Source organism: Plectrocnemia conspersa, unplaced genomic scaffold (assembly GCF_051122295.1).
Source record: "Plectrocnemia conspersa isolate PC_06_02 unplaced genomic scaffold, ASM5112229v1 ptg000001l, whole genome shotgun sequence".
Lineage (NCBI taxonomy): Eukaryota > Metazoa > Arthropoda > Insecta > Trichoptera > Polycentropodidae > Plectrocnemia > Plectrocnemia conspersa.
Genome location: NW_028277165.1, coordinates 4670594 through 4696031, shown reverse-complemented (window position 1 = coordinate 4696031; position 25438 = coordinate 4670594). Strand labels below are relative to the sequence as shown.

The 25438-nt window shown below is 32.0% G+C and overlaps 2 protein-coding genes across 2 annotated transcripts in view; one reads left to right on the top strand and one right to left on the bottom strand.

Annotated features, from left to right (window-relative positions):
- The window catches only part of LOC148238529 (bicaudal D-related protein homolog), a 71520-nt gene extending 59893 nt beyond the window's left edge, over nt 1-11627 (top strand). Inside the window, exons 4-8 of the mRNA XM_088198342.1 lie at nt 2005-2178; nt 2271-2538; nt 7051-7271; nt 10238-10495; nt 10565-11627. Coding sequence (XP_088054468.1) covers nt 2005-2178; nt 2271-2538; nt 7051-7271; nt 10238-10495; nt 10565-10699 — 1056 coding nt within the window. The 3' untranslated portion in view covers nt 10700-11627. The remainder of the gene's footprint in view (nt 1-2004; nt 2179-2270; nt 2539-7050; nt 7272-10237; nt 10496-10564) is intronic.
- Nucleotides 11628-17369: 5742 nt separating this feature from the next.
- Nucleotides 17370-25438, bottom strand: Pp2C1 (protein phosphatase 2C). The gene is made up of 7 exons (XM_088198327.1): nt 25051-25438; nt 20826-20960; nt 20668-20759; nt 20403-20605; nt 19479-19646; nt 19264-19403; nt 17370-19201 (listed from the first exon to the last, which is right to left on the bottom strand). Exons 1-7 carry the CDS (start codon nt 25394-25396, stop codon nt 17505-17507), a joined length of 2781 nt encoding a protein of 926 aa, XP_088054453.1. The 5' UTR covers nt 25397-25438; the 3' UTR covers nt 17370-17504.

Below are 25438 nucleotides of genomic sequence, written 5' to 3'. Positions count from 1 at the left end.
AACTGTTTTCCACTATTCTTTTTCTTTTCTTCATATAGTATTTTATAACATGCTATGTTTTTATTGATCGCCCCGCGCACTTGAGATATGCGTTCTCCATTGGGATCACAATCTTCCATAATATTTAAAAATTTGTCAAGGTGCGTGAAGGCTTCATTCATATTTTTCATTGTTAAAGAGTTTTCCAAAATAAACCTGTCTCATCTACATTAAATATTGGGCTAGAGGAATATTCTACATCTTCAATAATTTTGGATAATTAGAAAATAAATTCTTTTGCAGCATCTTTATCCGCATCAGCCGATTCTCTAAAAATGTAATATTATGAAAAGAATTCATTCTAAAATTGTAAAACCAACCGTTACTTGCTTGAAAAACCGTGTTAAAATATTTTTTTAATCTATCCTTCCAATCTTTGTGCAAACTAAGAGCTTTTGCTTGAATAATTGAAATACTCAGAGAGACATCTTTTTGATGTTGGTCATCTACGATCTACGATGACAAAGATTTTCCATTTCATCCATGTTTTTTTTTGCTGTTTTTTTTGGAAACATATCATTAAAGATTGTGGAAATATATCTTTATTTTCCACAATTTTGAACGTATTCTTTAATTATATTTTTATTTTGCAAAATTGAACATATCGTAGACCTGTTTGTATCATACGAACGTCCGATTGAAGCAAAAAATTCACCGCTATTAAAACGTTTTAAAAAAAAATTAAATTTAAAAAAATTGTTTTTTTTTTAAATGTGCGAAATAGCGAATTGTGCGAAAGTCGAACGTTCGAAAGTCGAGGGCCGCCTGTATATTATTTCATCATCCTCACACATATTAATATACTATTTACTTTTCAAAAATACTAATAGGTGAGAAATATTAAACTGTAACCAGAGTAGTATTGATGAGATACAATATTTATAATTTAAAAAAATTTGAGAGCCACTAATTGTATTCTGACGTTTTTTTATAGTTTATAAATATAAATATGTTCTATTACATTAATATTTTATTTTTAATGTTTTTTATATATAATATAATAAACCATTGGTAAATTTTGTCCATTTTTCATAATTCATTATATCTATTATTATTGCATTAAAATCCACTAATAATCTTATTTTAATTAAAACCTTACATATATTAATCTACTATTTATTTAAAAAGAGATGTAACGTACTGTAAACGAATTGATAATGCTGAGATAAAATATTATATTTTTAAATTTAAAATTAACAACAGTTTGAGAACCACAATGTATTTTAACGATTATTTTAGAAGTATGAATATGCTCTATCTTATTCATTTTTTTATATAATGATATTATTTCTTTTTTACAATTTTTTTATGTTTGAAGAACCATTGTTTTTTCGGTATTGATGATTTTATAATTATTCATAATATTATTTTATTCTGAACCCCAAATTGGATACCAGTGATTTTTTTGTATATATTAATTTAATTATATTTTCCATTAATATTATTTCTATAATATAATAATTTTAGTGAATACATAACGAAAGCATTTTTAATTTATGTTAGGTTTATAAACCACAAAAAATGTTATAAGTACTCATAGGTTTTCACTGATTTTGATAGTTTCACTTTTTTGACGAATTCATATATGCTTCAAATATGTTTTCTCCGAGTTTTTTGTCTAGAATATGTATTTTTCAATCAATTTTTGGTACAATAACGTCATCGATTTGAACAAATGTGTTTTTTTATTTTACTACTGCAATTTTTTGCAATTTTATGTCAATAAAATGCACTTAAAACAGTGCGTTTTAATGAACCATCTTGTATTTGTTTTTAATGTTTATACGGAAATGGTTTTTAGACGGTGAAAACTTTGACGAACAGTGGGTGGGCTTCTAATTCCAATTAACTTGCACATATTTATACTTCAATTATAAATCTAGTCATAAATTAATTGATTGATATATTTTTTATAGAATCGTATAAGAAGTATTGATGCAAATTATTTGTATTACTTATTATTAGGACCATATAAGCAGTATGGAAACTTTGAGAGAAGAAGTCCACATACTACTAGACCAAAAAACTGAACTGGAGAAAAGATTACAAGCAGCGTTCAACGAGAGAGATTCGATGTCATCTCAATTAGAAGAAGCTACCGATAGGACAATGTTGCTTGAAAGACACGTTAGGGAACAGGTTAACTAGATAATGCATGCCTTTATACTTTTATCATAGTATCCATGGCGTTTTAAATAAATTATATTTGATCGATGATACTATCATTGCAGGAGATGAAGTACAAAAAATCCGTGACGGATGTAGAACGATTGCAACGAGAAAACACTACATTGACCGAAAGAGTCGGAGGTCCCATGGGTAATATTGCAAGTAACGGAAACATGGGACTGAAGAGATCCTTACAAGCTGAGATGGACGGTGGAAATGGTCCTGATGGCATGATTCCAGGGCCAGCTCTTCACGCAGAAGCACTGCACGTGTATAGACAACTGAGAGCTCTTTGCCAACATCTAAGATCTACGCACGACGATGACTCAGGTGAGCTTGGCTATTTATTCATTGCATTGTTTGCTTTGTGCTCTACATTAAAAAGATTTACCCAACACGATCTTGATTACCTGTATACGGATCGTGAGTCATTCTATAAGATCTTGTATGATTCTAAAACTATTTTTATTATCCAGAATGATGAAACTAAAGTGAAGTAATGTTATAGGAACTTTCTTCACTGCTTATTATCATACATAATAAATAATAATACGTGTGTATATATGTTTATCGATACTGTCTATTATTTACGATGCACAATTGAAACTTTAAGGTACAGTCACGTTTGACACATTATACCGAGTCACGTATCACACGTCTGCCTCTCGTGATGCATTATTGTGTATAGGTGTATCATCTTTTTGGTAATATGATACAAACGTGTTATTATAGTTATATGATATTTATTTAAATAATAAAGTACTTTTTTATACATAAATGTGAGTTATGATCGTATATAAATGTATATTTATATGAAGATACATGTACATATGTAACAAAAATGCTTAACACATTAGAAACCCTCTTCATAAAAGTCTTTAATGGGGACGGCCGGCTAAGGATTAGAGCTTGGCGAATGGCGGCCAACAATTCAAGGGTTAAAAGAAACACTGTCGTCGTGGTAAGAGAAAAAGAAAGTGCGATGGACTTTCTACTCTGTATGATTAGCTTTATGCCGTGGATTGCAACTGTTGCTATCCTTGCCGGCTGGAAAAATATGTGATTAGACAATCTCATATATATTTTTAAAAAATATATTATTGCGCTTTCTTATTTCACTTTAAAGTGGTTTCGAAAAAGCCGTTCAAAAATTATTTCCCAGAAACGTTATCTTGTTTGGTGAACGGTCGCCACGACAGTGTTTATTTTTCTAATTGTTCATTTCTAAATATATTGGTTTACAAAACTCTTTATTTTTCACAAATATAAAGCATTACCATTTTTGGTGGGTTTCATCCTAAAATATGCTTATCTATTCTGGTCCAAAATTGTTTCTATATCTTATTATTGTAAACTTATAATTTTGTATCTTCACTTCAGCGGTTCATTAAAAAATTGCTCATATGTATAATTGTCTCACTATGGATAATTGGTTCATTCCCATTCTTAAGTTAATCTTTGTGATGTTTTTTTTAATATGGATGATCAGAAAATATGATCTTTTACTATTGAATCTGTTGATTTATATATTTATCGTTCACATTGTATTCTTTTACTTGCGACAGTCGCAGTATTGCCTTGAAGAAATTCATGAGGTAAACGATGACATAAATTCACTTTCTCTACAGAGATTATATTTTTTTTAAGTACTTATACTAATCACTCAGTAAACCAAAACTAGATAAATAGTGAAGAAACGGTAGTAGCATTTATAAAGACTCTTCTTGTAGCCATGAATATCCATATTTTTATAAAGATTTAAGGTAAAAATATGTTATTTTATTAATAACGCATTTCAAATATTAATAACATAAATAAACATATATTATATTTTATTTATATTTTAAGGATCTATAAAAAAATGTGAAAAAAATTAAATATTAGCGTACAAGTAGGGATTTCAATACAGGTAATAAAGGTATTGGGACAAAAATCGACCTTCGGTACTACCGGTATTACACAATAAAATCTGCGTAAAATATCAATATAAAAAACAATATGCATTATTTACGCTTTAACTAGATTATTTGTTATTGTATAGACTGAAAGTCTAGAAATCAGTGACATATATAATATGTAATTTAGAATATATTATATACAATATATCATAATTTACAATTAAATGATTTCAATTTGCAATTTGATTTTTAATAATATTTTTTTATGAATAAAAGTTTTTTATGAATGGGGGGGGGGCGGTCAATTTACCATAAGACTCGTTTTTTAATTAAAAAAAAATTTTTTTTTAGTGCAAATTAAGCTTTTAAACACTTTTTGCATACAACATTTTTCAGTAGGATTTCATTTTGCCAAGTTATGACACTTTTAAAATTTTACATTGGCCGCCATTTTGTAAAATATATTTATATTTTTTTTTCATACAGAACTTATAGTATACGGTAGTTCTATACGATAATAAAAAAATAATTTTTAATCTTGAAAGCCAAGCAGTTAAGAGCGTTAACTCTTCTGAAAGTCTCAAAATGGCTCGTATGGGGGTCCGATCGAACTGATACATCGCTTGTTTTGAAGCAAAATTTTTTTTTTTATATATTTTATTTAGATGAAGTTTATGCTTTTAAACGTTTCATATATAGCGACCTTTTCGTTAAAATTTAAACCTACTGAGTTACGAGTGTTTAAATTTTTATACTTGTCGCCATTTTGCGAAAAATTTACACATTTGATTTTGCTAACAAACATAAACAGGATGCTTAAGAATTCTCTACTGTCACCAAAATTCAACTTTAAATATGTATAAATAAGCTTACACTGACCTTAACTATATTGCAAGTCTTATAAGCGTATGTATGGTCGATCGACTCATAACACTAAACGTGTTTTGGAAAAAAAAACTTTTTTTTAATTTTTTTAAACAGTATCATAAGTATATTCAAAAGCTCTATTTTGTATCAAAAAATTAAGTCTATATCTTTAAAAGGAACCAAATACTAGCGTTAGCTATATGCCAAGTCGCATAAAAGCTCGTATGGGGGCCCGGTCAATTTACCATAAGACTCGTTTTTTAATAAAAAAAAAAATTATTTTAATTTTTTTAAATGCAAATTTACCTCTGTGTTACCAGTCTATACTTTACGGACACCATTTCAACTTTTAATAAATTCGAAATTTGCCCAGATTTGCAACATCGGCATTATATGGAATAATTCGGGAATGCTGCGTTTGATACCTGTTTGGCAGAATTTTTTTTTTATACATATAAGATATTCTCTAATAACAGAAGTTGCTAATTCTCACATCATTCATGAGATTAGCACAATTTAAATAAACCTTATCTGTGAATTATAATTATATATTATATTATAATAATCGCTAATTCCAATTTTCTTGACACGATAGAAATTTAAAAACAATAAGGTCCATATTTAAGATCGATAGTCAGCGACTCATATCACTTATCTATCGTTCTGATATGCACCGACCTTAACATATGTTCACTGATTTCATGCAAGTGCTTTGAATGGATCCCTCCGCGAGGATTGGCAATACCGTTTATTTACGTTGACAAGAAAATAGAAGGGCATCTAAAGATCACAATCATTGCGACTAATTTTGATGCAACGATTATGGTTGATCCCAATAATATATTCAATATTTAAAAATACTAAGTAACAGTAAAAGTAAACGTATTTAAGAGTCGCTGTTGTTATTGATTCTAGACGTCACAATTAATTATTGTACGTACATATATCTTTCTGAACTAAATTTTATAAAAAAAAACACTCTCATGGTCGTTTCTATGCCCAACTTGGCAATCAATACAAGTTAATTTAATGTCTTCAACCATACAATAAAATATAATTAATTCTGAATTTTACCATTGATAAAAAGCGAATCTATCGCATATTTTTTTATATTCAACGATTTATTTCCATCATTGTCTACGCTTAAACAATTACATACATTTTTGAGTCAATTAGGAAATTCTTGCACGCGAGCGAATCGTATGTATTATGTTATTAAATAATTTATAATATTCGTACAAAAAAAAAGCATTCTAGAAACATTAAAAATGAAAAAAAAATACTATAATAAATCGACATGGTGCGTGCATTCACCACACTAAAGCGAGTGGAAAAGGTTACTGCCGAAAGAAGACTACCACTCTGATGACCCAGTTGTGTCCGTTATGGATTATACAACAATTGTATAATCCGTCTTTTGGCCTGGTAGCGATGAAGAATGTCGTGCTGGAACAATAATTCATACTGAAGCTTCCTTTTTCGCAACAATGTATAGCGCAATACACTGTGGATCATATTAATTATTAGGTATGCAAACGAGTTTAAGTTTGCAATCTGCAAATATTTTACAAAATTTATTGTACAGTTATGAATTGTTGATATTATAGTACTTGAAAAAACGCACGTTATAATAAATGTGTGCTATGAATTCAGTATCTAAGCTTAAGTGCAGATAAATTATCATGAAGATGAGTTCATCTCTATTAGTTTGTACGCCACTCATATGTGATTTAATATTCTTTTTGATAGAAAAAAAAAACACATCACGATTTTCAATTACACACATTTGACCTAAGGTATTAGGAAGTGAAGAACGTCCTTGGTTCATCTCGAATTTTTCGTGACTCAAGGTGAAAAACAGGCATATTATGCACTGCCAATGTTCGAAATGGTACATGTTCCAATGGTGCCTGGCACAACCCGTCGCCGATCCACCCAACCGACAGACTTCCGATTCCAACTACTCCAATCTCCTAAAATTTACGGCTTCGATGGCATCGTGAAACATGCCACCCCGGCCGTGGCAACCCTTATCGATCGACGCCTTCAAAATAAATATTTTATTATTGCTTTGCAGGTCTGCAATCGGATCTATCCATCGAGCCTATGGAAGGTTCGGAACAGGTGACGCTCAAGGCTGGAGTCTTAGCTGAAGTGGCCGAAGATTTGGCGCTCATCGTAGCTGATTTAGAGGGAGTCAGGTTCAAAGACATGCTGGAGAAACTGTCACAGAAACTACACGAAAGAGACACAGATTTGCAGTTCAAGAACGAGATCATCTTGGAATTGGAGAGCAAGGTAAATAAAATACTTGTCGCGCGTGAGATTAGATTTAGTGGGTCTTGAAATGTATAAAATAAATAAAAAATAATCAGATTCGTTTTAACTCTAATCTACATGACCTGAAAAAATAGCTTAATGCTGTAAAACGGTATAATACAATACATTCATACATAAATTAGGAGGTAAATAAAAAAAATATGAATCGAGAACATTATTTAAGGGTCAACTAGCATTGGGCTGACGCCTGTCATATATTTTAATTTTACAATACTGGAAATAACTTCCATGGCGATTTTCTCGCAAAACATGATACACTATAGTAGCATGCTTTTTATTAAATTTGGACAACTTGTATTTTGCTTAATTTATATTTTGCGCAATTTTTTACACAAAATCTATAGCCTGTAATGCGATTCCACCAAATCAGAATCCATATAAGTTAAATTAGCTTAAAAACATACGTTCATTAAAGTCAAAAATATAGTTAAAAAATATTTTATGATGCTTTAACAATGCCAGTGATGATGATGATGTTTATGATGTATATTAAATACGTCCTTCAGTTGCATGTTGACCTTTAAATGTTAACAGAATCATTTTTTAACGGGTGCATGAACCGCGATTAGCTTGTCGCAGTGTCATTGTAGTACTCTACTATTCGTCGTAGTGTTAATCCTTTCAACCGACACTGACCGCAACTTGTCATTCTGACCGGCACGCAATCTCGTTATGTCATGCTTTTACAACAAAATCGATTACACGTGCCATTGACATGAGTTGAACATGAAAAGATGGCTATTTACATTCAACAAACCATGCGTGTAACAGAATGAGCTCTATTTGTAAATCGAGATAATTATATATTGTAAATCTTCTGCGGCAACTTTACACGCGTAATCGAAACAGTATATTAATTACATGTTTATATAATAATATAGCTTTTAATAATTGATGCTTAATAATGTAATTTTTATGAATATATGAGAATAAATAATCTGTATGTAATATTTTTTAATCAGAATAGAATTTATTCCACTCAAGTAGTATTGAAAACGATTTTTCATAAAAGATATAAAATAATAATGCTGTTTTTTTTTTATCACGTCGGGATCACCACTTTTAGGATCTTATTTGGAACCAAAATTTCACATATTTATAACTCGTGAAAATGTCCATCGGCAGTTTTTGTGTTGTTGCAAGAAGCGGTTTGACATTACAAACGGTTGCCATAGACTCGTTCAACTGTGATTTTAAATCACCAAACATCTATATGGCTTTCTGGTCAACCCTTGGCTTGTACATCTCGTAATTGATGTTTTATATTTTGTGTGAATTGCGTCTTTTCTGACTACATGTTTAGTGTTTTTATCACGTCGGGATCACCACTTTTATGATCTTATGTGAGTTTCTCGGAATCAAAGCTTCTCAGATTTATATGTCTATCATTTTCTGAGAAGCTATTTTTCGATTCAAATCTTCGCCACAAATTAACATAAATTATGAACAGTGGCTATAATACATTTAAAAATATATATGTTGCCTTTATGTTATATTCAACTTTGCCTGGAGCCATTTTAAAATCGTCTTTAATTTAACAAAATAAATTTACATATTCGTGTACATTTACTACACAATATAGTTCGCCCCTTTCACTGATACATGTACGCTCATTATTTCGTGTTTTACGCATTTAATAAGGCAACAATAATATGCATATTCTGAAACATCAATTTAAGGCACGTGTGCTCGCTTTTGAATCGTGCGTGTCCGAATTTATTTGGTTTGAATAATTTCTGTACTGTATCATACATGCGAATTGAGGAGCTAATATTTTTAATTAAATTAATTGCCATAAAGTGAAAACTTAAAAAATTTAATATGTAAAAAATAGTTATATTAAATTTCCCAAATCCCGGAAAAAATGTATCATTTATAGAATGTACATATAGGAAACAAAAATCGTTAAACGGAGAAAACTACATAAGGCTGCGGATCTCACACAAAGACTCCCGTTTTTTCTCCATAATTTTACTCAAGTCGCACGCAATTTCAATTTTCATCGCCACTTTTCGTTTAGCTCACCAAAGACACGCGATACGTTACATTATGAAAAAACACCATTACATTTCCCGTTTTCGCAGTAACGTGTATCGATTGATCAAAATGCTCGTTACTTCAGATCGATTGATGCGTTATGGCCGTCTTGGTTTATTTGTTTGAACCAAAAATTCGTCTGGGTCGACTGCGCTTTTGCAATGGACTGTCGTAGCTAAATTGTTCTTATGCAAATCGAAATGGAAAATCTTCGCGGTCGCTTTTGTTATAATAATACATTTTTTGGTGTTCAAGCGAACGAATTGGATCGCTTTGTTTAAATGTTTCAGTCGTGCAGCGCCGTCCCGGAAGTAGCTGAAGAGTTAAATACTTTCAGCCGCTCAACAAAGCAGCTGTTTAAAATTTAAAAAAACTGTTCACGCGAAGTAATGCAATATAAAATTCTCAAAATAAAATAATTGGCAATTATTGTTGTTGAAAATCAATAGGCATTTTAAAAATGACTGGGAAACTATTTAACTGAAAGGGAATGTATGTAATAATGCATTTTTACCCGTTATTAAAAATGTGACAATAAAATGTTTTTGTATCAGAAATTAAATAGCTAGTTATAAGATATGCTAAAAATTATATATTATTTATATAAAAATTTCTCACATATCAAATGAGAAACTTCAATCTAGTTATGTAATTGTCACGGGATTTTTAGATAGATAAAAATAATATAACAGAAAAGCAGTTGAAGGCGGATCATCTAAAATGGTGATATTTTTCATGTGGGTTTTTCAATTTCTACGGATCGTCTCGGTCGGTACTCGACATAGCTATAATTTACTTCTTTTTTCTAATTAAGTTTATAATTGTATAATAAAATTATTTATTTATAATAAATAAAAGCATTAATAAAGGATTATTTAATATTACAGTTATCCGTATATGAAGTCGAATTGAACAGCATCCGTGAAGAATTGGAAAGCGCCCGAGCCGATGCAGCCGGTGGTGAATTAGCCAGAGATGGTGCTGTCTCCGAAGCCAGAGCTGCAAGAGATGCTGCTCATGCAAGAAGAACTAAAGCCGAAGCTGAACTAGCGCGAGCTAGAGTTGAACAAGTTCAATTAGGAAGTCAACTTTTGGAAGCTGTGCGACAAAAGGTCGAACTTAGTCAACAATTAGATCAGTGGCAGGTATGTAAAAATAATCTTTATAATCTCAATCATCTTTTTATTTACTATATATATCTTCATATATTATAGATGGACATGCAAGAGCTGATCGAAGAGCAGATGAAGCATAAACTATCTTCACAAGAACGCAAACGTAAAGTGGAAGATCCCAAAGGAGCAGAGCCGACCAGGACTAACAAAATCTTAAGTTTCTTTCAACGATGACACATCATACGCCGCAAGTGATGTGAATAGTCACTCGATAGACTTTAAAAAAGTTTTTTATAAATGCAATTCTATACTATAGTAGCAAGCAAATACATACAGTGCAGAGTTTTATATGAACTAGATGATATTATTTATATACGTGTACTATAATATGATTTATAGCAATTTTATTTTAATGTTATATTATATATATATTATATTATGGATCTCTTTAATTGTATGCCTTATTAGAAGAGAATCACGACATTGCCTTTCGAAGAATATCAACGATTTGTGTTAGTTGTATTATTCATAGTCGCTAAATTTGTGATTTGAGATCTTTCGTTAACTAAAAGTGTCCTTACATTACTAACAATTAAAAGACAGTGAAATATATATATTCATATGTATATATATAAATATATACTTGCATCATTGTTGATTGTATTAAATGAATATTAAAAGATTTTAACATTATATAATATTATATACATTTTAGACTCTCATAAAATATTTAATAACATGAATGTTAACTTACAAATTAATATTTTAACATGAAGTTTAATCATTTTTATTGTAAATTATGTCTTGTGATATTTCAACTTTTACTTTTATCGCTGCTCATGATTTATATAGGCTGAAAACTAAAGTATCATCTATCAATGTATTGATTGTACATAGTTTATTTATATTGCAGCAAATCCTAAGATTGATTATTCTGTAAAATATGTACTTAATTTTCTTTTTAATTATTATTATTGTAAATATAATTTTATAAAGACATAATGTGATTGATTTCGGGAGTGTTTTAGCCGAAGCGTCAGCGATGGACGGTCTGTGATGTGAAAACCATTTTTATAATAATCGCATTCAAGCCTAACTGTTAATAAAAAGTAAATTGGTTACTAAATTTATTTTTAACAAATAAAACACATCAATAAGCTAACATTTTATTTTATTATTACCCATGATTCTTACCGAATGTCAGATTTAAAAAGTATTGTTAACTATATTATATACATATGTATCTAGGATATTTACAATAATCTATCAAAAGTTTGAAACAGCACTTCATAATTATTATTGAAAGAATTACACAGCTTTCACTTTGTTCATCTGATACAGAATTAATTTTTAGTACATATAATTATAGTACGACAATGAATTTTACATTCACAAACACAGAATACCAGATGGCATTCATTTTTGGGTTAAATCAATATGAGTAACTTGCAACTCTCCTTTAATTTAGTATATATTCCAACCACTTATTTTTTACTGGAAGTCACTGAATCACCTTCATTAGTATGGGTTAAAAAAAGTTTCTGAATTTGTTTTGCTCTGTGAAGTAGCAGTGATTAGCGTACGCTTGTATTTTTGATGCGCCTGGCTGGTGCAGATCTCACGTTTAAAGCAGGGCTGTGAAGTCGTCAAAAAAACACGACTCCGACTCCGATTCCGATGTTTACCAACAACACGACTCCACTCCTACTCCGACTCCAACTCCGACTCCGACTCAAAAAAGTTTAATTTTATCAGGTAGTTTTAGTGTTCTGCTACACGTTTAATATTCATACGCTATACACATTCAAATGCATTTTTTTTAATTTCATAATTTAAAAAAATGCATTTTATATAAAAAATGATCGGGGTCGCTCATTTTTCACAACTCCGACTCCGACTCCAACTCCGGCCAAAACACCACGACTCCACGACTCCAACTCCACAGCCCTGGTTTAAAGTGAAACTAATTGCTTTTCTCGAGAAAGTGCCATCTGTATCGATTAGACGTAAGCTCCACTGAATGCGAGTTCAGGGTCAAACACAAGAACTTTGCTTTCAAGTTGGACGCAAAGTAGTAATATCGTTAATTTTAGAATGGTGGCATTCCAGCACATATAAATACTGTTTTTTAGAGGTATACAACTTTAAAATAAAATAAAACGTAAAATGCATGGTAATGGATTTATTGGAAAGATAATTTTATGCGATTAGTGTATGTATTAGTATATGATTTCGGGCATATACGTCCAATTTTCGAGCAGCAGGGACCGTATATCTCAATAACGCGGCGAATGTTGGCCTCCAAGTCGTTCATCGTTTCTGGTTTATCGGCATAAACTAGCGACTTCACATATGCCCACAAAAAATAATCCAAAGGTGTTAAATTACAGGATCTTAACCAAAGCTCTTCCACATTAATGCCGTTCAATTAGGGAACAAAAAAGTTAGTAATCATGGATCTGTAGCACTCTCTATTAATTGTAATATTTTGATCGGCATCATTTTTAAAGAAATATGGACCAATGATTCCACCAGCTTATAAACCACACCAAACAATGACGTTTTGCGGATGCAATCACGTCTCAATAATGGCTTGTGGATTTTATTCACTCCAAATACGGTAATTTTGGTTATTGACGTAGCCATTCAGCCAAAAATGAGCCTCATTGCTGAACAAAATTTTGTGGTGAAAATGATGATTGAGAGCAATCTCGTTTTCGGTCCGTTTACTGTACTATGAAAATTTTTTGACTATAATACATCCCACTGTAGGAAATACACCACATCTATTACAAATACATCAATTAAATCTTGACATTAGTTGCTGTTTATTTGACATCACTATAAATATAGGTAATAAGATTTTATTGCATTTTAAATATGCCATTATAAAATAATCTTTCTCAAAAAAGGATTCCATAATAAAAAATAACCCAAATATCAAGTAATAATAAGACACATATTATTTAAAAAATCCATTTATTTCAATCAAAAAATAAATCTTGCGACACCAGCCGATATGAAACGCCGCAGATGATGCGTCAAACAAAAAACTGCAACACCGCTTCTTTGGTACTATCTCAACAACAATATAAAAATATTTAAACGTTTTGTACTACCTTCACATTTGTCTTTGATTTAAACTTTATGCAAGTACGATAAGATAGAATTAGTTTTAGTACCATAGAAGATATAATATACAAACAAACATGTAATGAAAGTAACGAGAGATTTCAAGCATATGTAAACACGTAAAACTGTATAAATTGATACGAACAATAATATTATAATTAAAAAAATACATACAGACTCGATGTCGCATTTGGTACACAATTATCAACGCTATCAATTAAATAAACCCCTTAAACACTAACAAATTTTATATTATCATCTGTTCGTAACTTAAAAACCTAATATATGTCATACAATAATATATATAAATCTTTTTTATTAAATTCCCACATTTCAATTATGAGTATGTTATACCCCTAACATAAAAACATTTAAACTTCTTTTTCATTAATTTGGTAACATGAGGCACATTATTTCAGACCACTATCAATTCGCTTCACTTGTACATCAATCGTTTTACGTACACCTAACAAAATGTCGAGTAAAAAGTCTGTTAGCTAAAATAAAAATCGTACAACTTATAAAAAGCAATGTTAAAACTAGAAAAAAGAGTAATTCATGTATATAAATATTTATATATATATATATATATATATATATATATATAAAACTATTAAATATATCATTTTAAATCTATCATCAAATATATACATAGAAAACAAACATTATGATAAGAACCAACATCAATTTGAATAAACACAATATTCAATTTAAGTGTTTCACTCTTAGAAGATTAAAAAGTTTGTTGTCAATTGTAAGGCATGAGTGGAAAGGTATGTTTATATAATACATATTTTTTGTTACGTAACACAGTAACATAATAAAACGAAAATCTAAAACTAACATAATATAATATTGCATTCATAAAACGATCGAAATTCATTGCAATTGAGTAACGTTAGTAATGTAAAACAATTTAAAAATTATGAGCGAAACGAAGAAATTCTCAAGGAGCACGTAAAGCCTCAAAAATCGCCGACGACGACGCACGTGGAATGGCACTAAATTACATACACCTAGTTATACCACCTTTAATATAATATAAATATACGATAGATACGTTCTTTTATAATATTGGTCCTCGGCGAACACTATGGCGAGTGTCCTTTGCGAAGGGAAGATGATGCGATTAGATCACAATATAAAAACCAGTTAAATCATAAAACAATAATAACTTTTAAATGACTGGATTTGTATGTGGATGAATTTAAAAGTGAAGGCAATTAAGTGAAAAACAATTGTATAGCCAGTCAGACTTGACTTAATGATGATACCGTTACTTTTTGATTCACCTTAATAACTTTGTATGTATCGGGCGAGGCACGAATGTCGCTATAAAAATAAATATGAGAAGATACAATATAAGAATAAAGTACCGAAGAAAATATATAATCTTACTCGGGTCTCAAACTAAAAACAATTTTCAGAACCATTCAGAGAACAATTTTCCACAAAAATACGGAAGCAGTTTCATGGAAGACCAACTTTTCAGGTTTGAATTAAGTAGTACATTAGTACTTAGATGCCTTTCTAAGATAGTACGAGACATACTATATAGCATTACATGTATGACCCATACATGTAGTTATTGAATTGATTTAATGACACACATTGAATAAAAATCCTATAATTGTATCACTGGTTAACTGTGTCTTTCTGCAAGGTTTTGTGACAAAGTGAGAACTCGAAATTATATTTTTTTAATTATTTTTTTACTATAAAAAAGCAGTAACACTTTAATTATATCATACGTAAGAAATGCGAAGAGTGGTGGCTTGAAGTTAAGGGCATATTCAATGATAAAAATCATCTCATATGAGACTGCATATCTTTAGCCCTTAAGCTTGTCATCCTCACTGTTTTTGATTTTCATTTATGAGATGAAAGCATCTACATATACACATTATCGGCACTGAATGACATTCAAGTCAGATACTTTTATTGATGAGTCATACATGATTACTAGTAATATTTGTGCCTCACCCTTTGATACCCTTTACTCTTTGGTTCTGTGCAAACCAACGACCAATGGACTATTCCAATGAACGAATCACTTAAAAACCAAACAACGGATCACGCGATAGCCGGCGTCGTTATCACATGCGGCGATCGCCTCGCCGCAGACTTCACAAGCCTCGTTTAAAACTATTCGCATTATATAGATAATAATAATCATAAGAAACGATACGGGTCAGGTTCGGAGGTAAATCACCGTCGACGGTCAGTTATTATAAAAATTGACTAAAGCCGAGTTCAAAACGCGTTTCGCACAATTCGTGTCATATCAAAAATATACGATAAAAATGCCCTGACAAGTGTACAAATAGGTAATCCACTATTTTTTTACTGTTGTTGCGACTATCTCTAAGAAATTACTGATAAAAAATAGTGAATATGTATTTGTACATATACTAGTATTACTATATAATATTTATAATAACTTAAACAATAACGATTTTCATTACTTTATATTATATTATGCAAATGATTGAAAATTAATATTGTATAAATTATTTTATATACATTTTTTGCGTATTTGATTTTGATTCGAAAAAAGTTTTTAACATCAAAAAAATATAGAATTTTCTTTGTCGTATGTATAAGAAAATATCTATATACTATATCTTATATAATTAAAAATTGATTATATATTTGACACGCTGTCACAAGACACTTAAGAAGTTTATCAATTTTAACATTTAATTTTACTACGACCACAAAATAAATTGTCACATAAGTTTTTGGCTTTTTTTGTATGAAAGACTTCATTAATAATATTATAGGACAAAAAATTATCCACCAAGATAAGATAAATTGATTTAAATATAAAATAACAATAAAATTGGTCGCTATTTTTATTAAACTGTGTAAAAAAAATATTAAATTTATATGACTATTTACAATTTTTTACCGTTGATTCAATAATTTGATTTATATATAAAATGATGCCCTGATATTGAAGCTTTAAGCGAATTAAATATAAACTATGAATCATAGTTTATTCTTATTAATTATAAAAATCTAATACTTTATCTGCGGGTTCCGAAATTAAAATATTATTAGTGAAATCTGTGAAGGAGCACATGTACCACAAAAACATCACACAAAAAAGCACAAAAAATTAATACACCCGTGCATCCTGTGCTGTTCCCCTCCACAGAGGCACCTGTTTTGACCTATTCGAGACCCTACTTAAATCCTTATAAAACTTTTTTATAATGAAATGTGTAAAAAATTATATGATCCTCGTAAAACTCCATAAAAATAATAATAAAGATAAGTCTAGTTTTATAAAAATAAGTGCAGAAATAAATAATCATTTAAATTGGTTGTAAATTGAAGGCGCTAGAAATATTTCAGCGAAACTTTAGCGAACATTTTGTAAAAACCAGTGTAGAAAATCAATGTATTTCACTGAAATTTTTAAAAATATGACAATATATAATAAATGAGACTATGAGGTCCATGTAAATCAAATTATTTAATCTTTGAGGTAAAAAATAAAACAGTGAGTGTCCCATTCTATGGTTCATACGACAAGCTCCCTGTTTTTTACTTCCACAAATAAAGCAACATTTTGCCGATAATAGAGATTCAATCACAATCATTGGCAAACCTTTTAATCCATTTTTCAAAAACTTATGCGACAACTCGATATATGTTAATTAGTCCCATGAGACATTAAATTCCCTTAAAATATATATATTGTGTAAATCTACACACTCTTGTAAGGCATCAAATAGCAATGATCCGATAAAAATTTGTATCAATCGTGTTTGAAAGTCAATCGAGATTTATTAGATTTGTTCATTCGTTAACACTCTGCGTCGTTATAAAATATGTATTATGCATTTAAACTATTCAATAACCAACATAAATTATATTTTAAATAACACTCAGGTATCGCTTATTTTGTAAATCTCTTTCTAAGGTTGTGGTGCACAGCTTGGGTCCAACGGCGGCGCACAGTTCCCTTCACTGGCACCGCCACGCTATTCCTCGTCCTCAGTATAGGACGCTTATCTTTTAAATCTTTCAATTCGGTCACACAGATGGTCGAGCGCAAGACACGATTGCCGGTCTGCGAAGTATTGGTACTTTTTAAATGAACGGTAGTCGAATGAACTTCGATCGGGACTTCGTCCGATCGATCCGGAGCGATCTTCGAATCTTTCTTCTTCTTCGACTTGATTGAAACGTCATGAGACGATTCCGGTACACAATTTTGTTCGATAGCTAAGCTCGACGTTACGTCTTGGTGCTGCTCGCTCTGTCTGGTGCATCGCCTCTTTTTGGGTAGCGATTCTAACTCCTCATTATTAGATCGCTTGGCACTCGATAGAACATTTTCTTTGTGACACTCTAATTTAACACTCACATCGGAGCAAAACGTCAATGTTTTTTCACTCGTTTTATGCCGCGTGATGGCGCCCCGGAAAAAATCCTTGCGCTTAATGGTTGTGGTCGTTTCATTTACAACCTTAGATTTCTCTTGAGCGAGAGCAATTTTTCTAGAATTATTTGGACTATTACTACTTTTCGAGTCTCCGGGAGTGTCCTTTGATCGTGTGACTCGAGTGTTCACAGGCTGAGGCACAGATTCAACTTTGGTCGGCAAAACTTTAGCTTTGACTTCAGTTTTATTTTCTACTTGCTTCGGACTTGTATTGACCACTGCTTTTTTAGCTTTAGCGACGCTTTTATCAACATTTTTCTTGTCCTGTTTGCCAACGTTTGGTGATACAGCTATCTTTTGATTCGATTGCAGCACAACAATTTTTTTAAGTTGCGTTTTCGGAGAATTAACAACAGGTACAGGCACTTTGGATTCGGAATTTTTTCTTTGCGAGCTCGGTTTAATTGTACTAGTCTTTTCGGCACTCGTGCGAATTTTAGGTACTACATTCGAAGCGTCTTGCGATCTTAATTTTCTAGAATCTGATTGATCGTTTTCAGTGTTTATCAAACTTTTACGCTTTCTCCTCCTGAGTTTTAAAGAAGCTCCGACGGGTGAACTAGAAGAAACCTCGTTTATTTGAATCGACTCTTCAGTAGCCGATGCAACGATAGATTGATCGAGATCTTCAAGTGCGGTAACTTCAGTTTTAACATCTTCAGTCTCCTTATCTTCGGGCTCTTCGACAACTTCTGGCGTAGGCGGTGGAGTAGGTTCTGGCTTTGAAACACTAGGTGGTTCTTCGGAGGTTTTTATAGATTCGTCTGACGCTTCATTGTTGTTATTCTCACCCTCCTCTTCCGGCTCCTCAAATTGGCTAGGTTCTACTTCCGTGTTCATTTCGCTATAAATGTGTTCTAATGAATTTTTAATCTCAGTTTTGCTGAGCAAACGTGTAATGAAATACGAATTCGAAAAGTTTCCATAATCGTTGACGACGCGATGATCATCTCCTTCGTGGGTGTTACGAGACGAATGTGACGAATTGCCAGCGGAATAATTAGATATATTCGACACCGGCGGCAATGGTGATGCAAATTGAGGTCCGTTTTCACGTGGCGCTCTTTGAGAATCTGCTGCGGTCTGATTCTTTCTGCAAGGGCTTTCACTTGTCGACGATTCGCCTGTAGTTGCACTATCATTTGTAGCTAAAAATAACAATAAGATTTTTATACATATTCATAATGCAGTAAGTAATTTATATACGAACCTGCAACAGGACTGACTGGAGTAGGATTCGGCTGGCGCGATGGAACCGAGAGCGGAGCTCTATTACGAGGTGGTCCCGGAGGATCCATTATCACAGTAATCACAGTCGTATTATCAGCCATGACTTTATTAGCAGCCCAACTGATACAAGAATAAACGTGAAATGTTAACCAGTTGACTATAAAAGAAAATAAATTTAAAAAAACTCAAACTTACTTTGAAATTGCGTGATCCACTAATATTTTAGATGGATTTTGCCATGAATTTGATGATTGAGAACCTAGAAAAGCTTGCTCGTTGTGTCTTTCGGCATTTTGCACCAATTCAACGGCCTTACTTGGTGGTAACATGTTCCACAAGCCATCCGTGCCAAATATTAAACACCTAAAAAATATAATGTTTAAAAAAGTCGATTTAAGAGATGTCAGTTGTAGCATGTTCATTTTAATTGATTTAAAAGATTATGGACGAATAAGATACCGTTATTTAATTTTGTTCTCACACAATTAAATAACGGTAGTAGAAGCTAACCCTACACGGTCTTACAAGACCGTGTCAAAGATTGTGAAGACCTTTAACTTCGCCAGCGACTCACCAATGAGTCACTTGTTTATTTTTTTTAAGCAAATAATTTTTTTAAAACAAGTTAACGAATTATTTACAATTTTTTTTCAAATATTAAAGATTATTGTACTAGCATCATTTAACAGTAAACCAAGTATTTTATATTTATTTTTGAAAAAGATACTGACTCCAGAAGAAAAATATCCGATGACTCACTAAAAAGTCGCTGGCATTTAAAGGGTTAAAACATATATTACTGAGGCGATTGTTTGAAGGCGAAAATCTGTTTTATTCCCAGAATCCCATTAATTTCCTATCGATTTGTCTTTTAGTCTTAAGTGAAATCAATTCCTAATTCACCTTACTTCGCCATGAATAAACATATCACTCAATGTGACAGAAATTTGATAAATTAATGCTTCTCTCATGGCTAATATTAATTTGAAAATGTCACTAGTGAAGCAATTAAAGCACCTGTATGTGGTGACAAATAAAATCAGATCAACAAAAAAACATAAATATTAAATACTCAATAATTCGAGTAATCTGAATTATGTAAGCAAATAAAATAAATACCTAAACCTAGACGGATCGATTTCTACTACGCCCACGTCAGGATCAGGGCTCACTATGAAATCATCCGTAAATGTATTGTAGCTCCAATAGTCACCGAGACTGCGCGCAATCGCAAGGAACGGTATTTCCTGTTCGTGCGTTTTCCCACTTTCCATTATATAGCGCTTCCACGCAACTCTCGAGATTCCCGCTTTAACCATAACCTGTAACATTAAAACCAGCAATAAATTTGTTTCTAATCAATTCATCATTACAAAGAAAGTACCTTTCCACCGCTCTCATAAATTCTATCCATTTCTTCTTTTGTATCCGGTTTGTGATCAACCGTGAGAGGAATAGCAGCCCATTCATCTTGACCTGAAATTAATATTATTTTTAGTTACCAAAACACAAATACAATTGTTGATCAACAATACAACTAACCTTCTACTTGATATCCGAGAACGATAGCAGAGTCTCCGACATGGCCAATGTATATTTTTCCGCGCCTTATAAATGCTACGCTTGCTGTGGTACCAGCTGTGCTTGGTAAACCGTAGATGATTTTAGGCCATTTTTCTGATAAAAATAAATAAAATACCCAAAATTAATTATCTATTTGTGTTAACTATCAATTGAATTTATTATTTAATAAAAGATAATTTATGTAAACACACAATTCCAATTTATTTATTATGTAGAATTGATTACATTGTGAATCCCCATTCGCGAATTTAAGTAAATCTATTTGATTCTATAAATTAAATAATAATTTTTGAAACATAATAAATATATACTCTATTTGCCTTAACACAGTCAGTTCAAGAGCTATCCATTTCATTATTAATTTTTGAAATGTTTTTAATTGCATTTTTTAAATAATATATCATACATGTAAAATAGTTATCGATCTCTTTTAAACTCTCCAAAGTATGCCGATACGCTGCAGTTTCCCGATAATAACCGTTATTGCAGCGCAGGTAGAAACAAAAACAACACACAATCGTATTTTCGTGCGACATATACGACTTTATTCTTGTGACTTGGCTCTAGCACGAGCGAATGTATGTGTGTAAAAATTGTATAGTGTGACGTTCACCGCTTTAGAACGAAAAATTAAAAAAACTTATGCAAAAATAACTTGTACTATTTCGTAACATGAGACCATTTTGGATGAATCTATCCAGGCTTTAAATGTTCTGTGATCAAAAATAATACACCATTTTTCTAAGTCCTTGGATTTAAACAAACACCAAAAATATTTCAATACTTTTCAAGATTTATTTTGCAGTTTAAAATAATATATTATAATAAAAGAATGGATCCAGTATATAACCTTTTGCTACTTTTGCGAATAAATAAATCAGATACATTTTTAATTGGATAAAAACATTTTTTCCAAACATATAATATATTTTTTATTATGTAATACGGTGATATTTAAATATTAATTACTAAAAGGCTTGGCAATTAAAGGGTTAAGATCCAAATTAAGATGAACGCAATATATGCACCTACTACAGGCAAAATACCACTAATCTGTATACCGTATGAGGCGGCAAAGAAAAGTAATCATAAAAATATCCAAGACGTATTTCCGCTGCAGATTTAAACGGCAAGGATAAATCTTCTAAAACTATTCAGTGTGAATTTTTTTGTGTTTATCCCACAATTTGACATTAGCTACTTGCAATACTTTTTGCAAATTATTTAGTTTTATTTTCACATGCGTTTGTAAAATCATGAGTTGACAACCACTAATGAGTATAATGCTAATAATAATAACAATAGCATAAAACGGACTAAACGGATGTTATTTTTCTTAAAAATAAAATGATTTCTCAAAACATGCTTTTTTACATTTTGCAATTGACAACCAGTTTTTACCAAATATTGACAAAATAGTGCAAATTATGGCATAAAAATATCTGAAAAACGTTTTATATGCTATTGTGAAATCTCCTCCAACAAAAATTTCACTGTAAAATATGTTGACAAAAACATTAATATTTTAAATACAGTGTAACCTCGATTACCGGATTATTCAAATTAAACAAAAATTTTACGAATTTGCTGATTGGCACTTAGCGAATTGCCACACTGTTTATGTACATGATGGAATGCATAACTTTTTTTGTTCCAACAGTGTCTCACCCGGCACAGTGGTCGTCAACTTTTTAATACATTTTGCTCGTAATAAAAATATAACTTGATATATTTATAAAAAAATTATATTCAAATTACATTATTTCTTTGGCACTGATCTGTCTGGACACTGTGGTGATACAATACGCGTTGTTACAAGAACCGCTGGTTATGGATATCAATCGAACCATTTGGGCAAAGCAAGTGAGAGCGGCGATGCGTGTGCAAGTGACAGCGATACTTTCTTGAGATTCTTTAAATAGGCAGACTGTTAATGCTGGTCAGTATGTAGTTGTTCAAATTCAATTTTTAAACGATAGTACGAAAAGCAATTCATTCCAGAAGTGAAAAATATCAAAACTCCATAGATAAAAGAGGAGAAACATTATTAATACTAGACAATGCACCATCCCACCAATCTATAGAATGTTTAAGCCAGATTGATGAAATGTTTACAGTAAAATTTCTTCCAAGTTTCACGTCAGTAATACAACCGATGGATCATGGTGTGATAGAAACAGTAGAACGCTTATATATAAAATAGATGCTTCGACGATTATTGCTAGCAGATAAAAATAATGAAACAATTATCAGCTTCCGTAAGAAAATTAATTTAAAAGACTGTTGCATCATGGCAGCAGAGTTGGAATTCTGTAGATGTATCAATTTTGAGAAAATCATGGAACAAAATTTTGAAAAAAACATTAGTAAATTCCAGTAGAAGTGGTATACGAGACATTGCGGAAGATATTGCACAAATTTCAATATGGGCTGAATGTGATTAAGAAGATGCAACTGAGTAAATTGCGATGCGAACGATCCTGGATTCCAAATTTTGAATGATGAGGAAATAACTAAAGAAATATCTGCCACAGATGAACAAGATCGAAATGACGAAATAAGAGATATTGGTTCTAAACATTCTGAAGCTTTTCAGTGTTTAGATATCGCTACGAAGTGGTTTGAGCAATTGTCAATTGTCACTCTTCTCCAGGACAACAGAACTTGGCGATATATTCGCTAAAAATTAAATATCTCTAAGACCACCGTGCAGGAAGATGTGAAATTTTTTAAAGATACAAGACTAAATTATGATAAACCTCGATCTGGAAGTTCTATAATTACATCAAAGCAACGGGATCAGCATATAGTAATTTCAAGTAAAATAAATAGAAGGTTTGAAATTTCAACAGAAATTTGCTCCCAAGTGAAAAAGAGCAGTGTTGAAAATATAACTGTCGGCCGTTCAAAGCCGAAGGGTAGCAAAATTTGGAGGACGCATTGTTGCCAAAAAGCCTTTATTACGACGAGAAAATGAAAAGAAGAAGTACGACTAGGCTATAAGGCATCGATTTTGGACATTTGAAGATTAGTGCAAATTTTTATGATCTGACGAACCAAAAGTTGAATTGTTTGGATCAAATCGAAGTATTTGTCCTCGCTGTTTTGTACAAACTATAAGGCAAAATGAAGATTGAATTATGGTTTGATGAAAACCTCTAGACAGAATTGCACAAAGCTTCGAATCCAAACAAACGGACCAAATTGTCCCACACCCGATAAACTTTATTTTATTTTATTAAATTTATTTTCGAACTGGTGGTTTATGTTTCGAATTTTAAAAATAGATCAGAGGATCAAAAAATGTCTCTCACATTCTAAAACAAAAACTTGAAATATTTCCATAGTTAATTTATTATTCAAAAGGGAATTTGGCACCATATGGCAAACTGCTGTGTGGGACAGTTACGTTCAGCGCCATATGGCACTTGTGGCGCAGACTAGGTGTTAACCCTTCCCTGTCATGCCTGAGTTAACAGGAATTTGTATTTTGTGAATTCTCATCTCATACGAATATTTTTAATGTTTTACAATGGCTGCATATTTATATATCGCTGCATAGGAAAGGGTGGATAAAATGGGTTTTTCAACAGAACAATGACTCGTAGCATACTTTATGTATGGAAGATGTTCTATGATGGTCATCAAAAGTAAGCTAGATTAAATCAATTTGAACCTTTCTGGAAAGAATATGGTTAGAAGCGTCGAATTAAAATGAATTAATAAAATTATATAAGTCATTTTTAATATTTCATTAAACGTTTTTCGCGAACTTTGCATGTTTTAATTGTATATTGAAAATAGTTTTTTCACTTGTATTAATAATATTTTGAATTTATCAAAAATATTTGAGATAATCGAGTGTATATTAAAAAAATATTCGGAATATATTAAAATTGAATTAAAGCGGCAGGAAGAAAGTTCGTCACAGAAAGAAAGAGATCTAAAGCGACGATACGGCGTGAAATCACTTGGCCCGATCTTTATGACATTGACATATTGAGGTTAAGTGTTGACAAACACCGTCCGAGTTGAAAGCGCATGCGCATGCGCACGCATACACTTGCAATAGATAAATAAAAGGCGATAAGCGGACGATAAAAAGATGTCGGGTGAAAGTAGGGGGAGGGGGAGGGGTAGAGACTGGAGACGGGCAGTAACTTTCTTCGTTGAAATCGCTCACCTAGCTCCTTCCACATGTTCATTTGGGTCATGATGTACCCTTTGCGTATGGCCCTGAGGACGTCTGCGTCGTCGTCCGACCAGAAGTGCTTCTGCTTGACGATAGTCTCCATAAGATGCTCCTTAGCGTAAATGGCCGCCTCGCTGCCTCCGTGGCCGTCGAAGATCCCAAAGTAAGCGTACTCCAAGTCGCGCTCGTCCTTGGTCTGCTGGTACGCCACCGAGAATTTGTCCTCCATGTGTTTGCGGTTGCCCTGGCTGTAATGTCCGGTGACGCGCATGTTGACGCCGATAGAGGGGCGCGTCTCGTCGGCGGAGGCCGTCTCTGCCGCCGTTTCTGCCGCCATGGTTGCGAATTCGTCCGCTCGACGGCGACTCCGTCACTCTAC

What these genes read in the sequence shown, in the direction of transcription:
- Pp2C1 (XM_088198327.1), bottom strand. Translation starts at nt 25,396, where the DNA reads ATGGCGGCAGAAACGGCGGCAGAGACGGCCTCCGCCGACGAGACGCGC. An exon ending in TCTCGGATATCAAGTAGAAG is followed by an intron (nt 20,760 to 20,825) that starts GTTAGTTGTATT and finishes TATTAATTTCAG; the next exon opens with GTCAAGATGAATGGGCTGCT. An exon ending in TTTATGAGAGCGGTGGAAAG is followed by an intron (nt 20,606 to 20,667) that starts GTACTTTCTTTG and finishes TTAATGTTACAG; the next exon opens with GTTATGGTTAAAGCGGGAAT.